Source organism: Penaeus chinensis, chromosome 34 (assembly GCF_019202785.1).
Source record: "Penaeus chinensis breed Huanghai No. 1 chromosome 34, ASM1920278v2, whole genome shotgun sequence".
Taxonomy (NCBI): Eukaryota; Metazoa; Arthropoda; class Malacostraca; order Decapoda; family Penaeidae; genus Penaeus; species Penaeus chinensis.
In genome coordinates this window covers 13342924-13347923 of record NC_061852.1, presented here as the reverse complement: position 1 = coordinate 13347923, position 5000 = coordinate 13342924, and the positions used below count along the sequence as shown (strand labels likewise).

The 5000-nt window shown below is 47.9% G+C and overlaps 1 protein-coding gene across 1 annotated transcript in view; it reads left to right on the top strand.

Annotated features, from left to right (window-relative positions):
• Positions 1 to 5000, top strand: part of LOC125043646 (stabilin-2-like) — a 19681-nt gene that overhangs the window by 5602 nt on the left and 9079 nt on the right. The window contains exon 6 of the mRNA XM_047639880.1: positions 553 to 678. Within this exon, the coding sequence (XP_047495836.1) occupies positions 553 to 678 (126 nt within the window). The remainder of the gene's footprint in view (positions 1 to 552; positions 679 to 5000) is intronic.

Below are 5000 nucleotides of genomic sequence, written 5' to 3'. Positions count from 1 at the left end.
ATTATTATTATTATTATTATTATTATTATTATTATTATTATTATTATTATTGCTTTAAGAATGATGTTGATCATAAAAATAGGGACAATAATAATAATAATGATAATAATAATAATAATAATAATAATAATAATAATAATAATAATAATAATAATAATAATGATAATAATAATAATAATAATAATAATAATAATAATAATAATAATGATAATAATAATAATAATAAACAATAATGATAATAACAGTAATAATAATGATATTAATAATGATAATGATAAAAACAATAATGATAATGATAGCAATAATAATAAAAACATGGATAATGATGATAATTCTAATAACAATGATAATAGTGATAATAATAATGATAATGATAATAATAATAATAATATTAATAGTAATAATAATAAGAGTAATTAAAATAATAGTAATAAAACTAACAATAATAATAATAATATTTATGAAAATAACAACAAAAATAACAAAACTAATCGAAAAAATAATCATAATAATAACAATAATAATAACAGTAATATCTGTCCTCTCATACAGATATCAACGAATGTTTGATAGACAACGGAGGCTGCCACGTCAACGCAGATTGCATCGACACAGACGGAAGCTACACGTGCGTTTGTAAAACAGGATACACTGGCGATGGATTTACTACCTGCACTAGTAAGTGTCTTAATATTACCTTGAAACATGAATGTTCGATATCTGTATAGGAAAATATAAATGTTTTGATGTAGAACATAAATATTTATACATGTGTAATCATAAATATGAGAGAGAGAGAGAGAGAGGGGGGGGGGGTTTGGTTTGCGAAGTTCTAGCTTCGCCCGGGCCTTCTAGATATGGCCCGGCCTGTGTCAGCTTTTTTACGGCTGTCTCATTGAGTTGTCTGACACTCGGTGCTTACCGTGGCGGCGGGATTGCCAGCAAGCGCTCCTGCCGCCATGGTGTAAGCATTTCGCATAGCCTCTTTACCAGCACGGCGGCTGTTGTGGGCGGTCCATGTCTCAGGAATTGTGTATGGTTACAATTTTCTAGGTAGTGGACTAGTGTGGAGTTCGGCTCGCCGCAGTGCTTGCAGCACCATTCATCGCGTTCGATTGTTGGGATAATCTGCCATGCACAGTGGTAACCTAGGCGCATTCTGTGAAGAATGACTTCGGTACCTCTGTTGCTTACTTCAGAGAGTGCCAGTGGTTCAGAGCCTGTGGCGTCTGAGTACCAGCTGGCCGAGGGGGAGGTTCTCGTTTCCTCTCTGTGGAGCTGCCGTAGGAAGGTACGACCGACCAAGGCACACTTCTCCATAAGTAATTTTCGGCTCGGTTTTATCGTCATGGGATTTGGGGGCATACCCCTGCCAGCGGCAGCTAGTCTGTCAGCAAGCTCGTTCCCTCTGATGCCGATGTGGCTTGGGACCCAATTGATGATAATTCTTCTACCCTGAGCAAGAATTCTCTGTGCCATTGTGAGAATCGTGGTCAGTAGGTAGATGTTGTCTGTGGGTGAGCTGTGCTGAAGACAGTCAATGGCTGCCCTGGAGTCTGTGTGTATGACCACGTGTCCTTCCCTTAGGGACGCGTGGCCTAGGGCTCCCATGATTGCAACTGCCTCTGCCTGTAGCGAGGAGGCGTTGTCTGTTACCCTCATGGATCGCGTGGCATCCCTAGCTGCAAAGCCGGCGCCTGCAGTGTGGCTCAAGGGATCGACCGATCCATCCGTGTAGTATGTTCTACTACCCGGAGGAGTGATGGCTGCAATGACCCTGTGGGCTTCTGCCTTTAGGCTAGGCATGGGGTATAGGCTCTTTTTCATTGACAGGTTCATTATGTTGAACTCTATCAGGCTCAGTGCCCACGGCGGGGCTTCGGCAAAGTCGGGGTGGGGGGAGTCCATGCCCTTAGCAAGAAGCTGTTCTTTGAGGTGATGGCGTATCAACACCCTGGCTGTATGAGACAGCCAGGAGTTGTTTGCAACGAGCTCGTTGTCTTGTTCGAGGCATCTGACTAATTTTTGTCTTAGGCTTGTGTTCCTGGGAGCCTGGATGACCTTTGACAGAAATTGTGTTGCCGTTAGATCGATTCGTGAGTCCAGGGGGAGAAGCTTTGCCTCCATCAGGAGGTTGAGGACCTTCGTCCACCTCGGGGCACCCAGAATGATCCTGGCAGCTTCATTTTGGACTGTTTCTAATTTGTCTGTGTGCTTTTTCTTTGCAGCAATTAGAGCGACTGAGGCATAGTCCACAATGGGCCGGACAGCATGTACATAGAATGATCTTAGTACTTTGTGTCTGGCCCCTATGCGTCTCCCAGTCATTGCTCTCATGACAGACAGTCTTGCTTTGGTTCGGTCAACCAGGTACTGGACCTCCTTATGGAAGGAGAGGGTCCGGTCTATCCTTACCCCAAGGTATAGGTAGTCCTTGACCCATTCTAATTCCACTCCCTGGATTTTCAGTCTTGTGCCTCGAACTCTCTGTCTTAAAGCCATGGCTTTGGATTTGGCAGCAGAGATCTTTAGTCCCGTCCTACAACACTCCTCTGACACGAGGTCCAGACAACGCTGGGCTTTATTCTGGCTGCGTGGTCCAGTGGAGGTGATAGCGAGATCGTCTGCATACGAGATGATCTGGCACCCCACTGGGAGGTTTATGTTGAGGATACAGGACATTAAAGTGTTGAATAGGGCTGGACTGAGAACCCCACCCTGTGGCGTTCCATTTTCGAGCGGCATGTGCTGCGATAGGTGACCCTGGAATTTGACATTGGCAGTCCTGTTCCTGAAGTAGTCACCTATCCAAGCCAAGAGCTTTCCTCTGATTCCCTTCTGGATCAGGCTTTCCTGAATGGCAAGCGGACTTGCCAGTTCAAAAGCCTTCTCCAGGTCAAGGAATACCACCACAGCTGGGCCCTTGCTGATTGTGCTCAAGAGCGTGGCTAAGCTGTGTGCTGTGCCCATGCCCCTTGTGAACCCGTGAAGGTGTTCGTGCGGGGGTCCCGTTTTCCATTGAAGCCGGTTTAGTACCATCCTCTCAGCCGTCTTGGCCAGGCAGCTGAGCAGAGAGATGGGGCGGTACTTCCCCGGCTCCTTTGGTTTTGGGACGGGAACTATGGTAGCCCTCTTCCAACTCTGGGGTAGAGTGGAAGTTTCCCAGGACTTGTTGATGAGTTGCAAGAGTGCACGCTCACCTGCTAGTCCTAGGTGGGAGATAATGGGGTACGAGATCCCATCAGAGCCCGGGGCTGTGTTGGAACTGGTTTTATAGGCTTTCCTTAGTTCCCTCAGAGAAAAGATAACGTCTGAGTTATCGGGTTCGGCTGCCCTTTCTCTGATCTGAGCGTGTCTGTCTGGCTGTAGACGCTCTTGTCTTGCCCTCAGCTCGGCTGGCAGACTGTTGCTGCTCGTTCTCGCAGAGAACTCGTGCGCCAGTCTGTTAGCCTCTGCTTGGGGGTCGTGATGGGTGCACCTCGGGGCTGAGCGGCTGGTAGCTCGCTTGACCCGTTGCCACAGCTCTGAAAGGGTGGTTTGGTGGTCGAAGGACTCACACCATTCCAGCCACTTTTCCTGCCTGACTCTGTTGGCAGTTTCCTTGGCATCCGTGACAGCTTCCCTTAGGAGGGATAGGTTGTCAGGGGTTCTTTGCCTTCGGAATAGTTTTCGGCACATGTTCACCCTGTGGTTGACCTCCCTGATCTCGTCATTGAAGTACCAGGCGTCTTTGTGACTTCTGGACCCAGGCCGAGTTTTGGGTATGGTCTGTGAGGCTGCTTCATTAATGGCGTTTAGCAGGCTGGCTTCGAGCACTTCCACATTTTCGCTTTGTGGGGGATTGTTGCATCTCAGACAGAGGGCCAAGGCGTTTTGAAACGCCTGCCAGTTGGCCTTGTCTGTTTTCCATCTTGGATTTGGTCTTAGGATTTCGGCTGGGCCAGCATCCATGAGGGTAGTTATAGTGCCGTAATGGTCACTTGTGACGGTCTCATCGACACACCAGCCAATCCTCCCCACCAGAGTCGCAGTGGCCAGGGTGAGGTCTAGGACCCCTCCTCTGACATGCGTTGGCTCTTGGGTGTTGAGGAGAGCGATCTCAGGGAATGTCTCTAGCACGTCGGCTATGTGATAGCCGGCCGCATCCGGTGCCCGGCAGGGAGCCAGGATGGGGTGGTGTGCATTGAAGTCTCCCCCTATGATCACTCGGTCGTGTGCAGCAGAAGCACAGACCTGGCTGATGTCTAAGCTTTTACAGCGTGGCCGGCTGTACACATTGTACAGTTTGAGGGGCCCCCCGGCCAGGTGAACCTCGACGGCAAGGGATTCAACATCATCTCCACAGTGCGATGCATCGGCTATTGCGGAGCAGGGGATTGTTGCTCTCACAAGGGTGATCAAGCCTCTCTTGCCAGGTGTTCGTGGCAGTGTGAAGGCATGGTACCCTGAGAAGCGAACAGTGTCCACTGTTAATGTCTCCTGGAGCATGACAATGTCAATGTTCCTTGATCGCACTACTGCTTGGAGAAAAGCGTTCTTTGCAGAGAAGCTATTGATGTTCCACTGTAGGATGCTTAGATGGTGTGTCATGATGTTACTCAGTGATAGTTACATCAGAGACATCGTCGGAGTCTGACAACTCCATTGCGAGGTCCTCGCTAGTTGAGGGCTCCTCGTCTGTTGTCAGGCTATCCTTGGGTCCACTGGGGGGTGGAGAGCCTTTGGTAGCTCTGACTTTGGTTGGTTCGGCTTTTCTCTCAGGCTTTTTCTTGGCTGGCCTTGCTGGCCTTGCCTGGGCAAGGTCAGCGTGATCTGGCTCTGGCTGCACAGATTCAGCCTAGAGAGAGAGAGAGAGAGAGAGAGAGAGAGAGAGAGAGAGAGAGAGAGAGAGAGAGAGAGAGAGAGAGAGAGAGAGAGAGAGAAAGAGAGAGAGAGAGAGAGAGGGAGAGAGAAAGAGAGAGAGAAAGAGAGACAATAAGATACCGGAGGAATTAATTCAT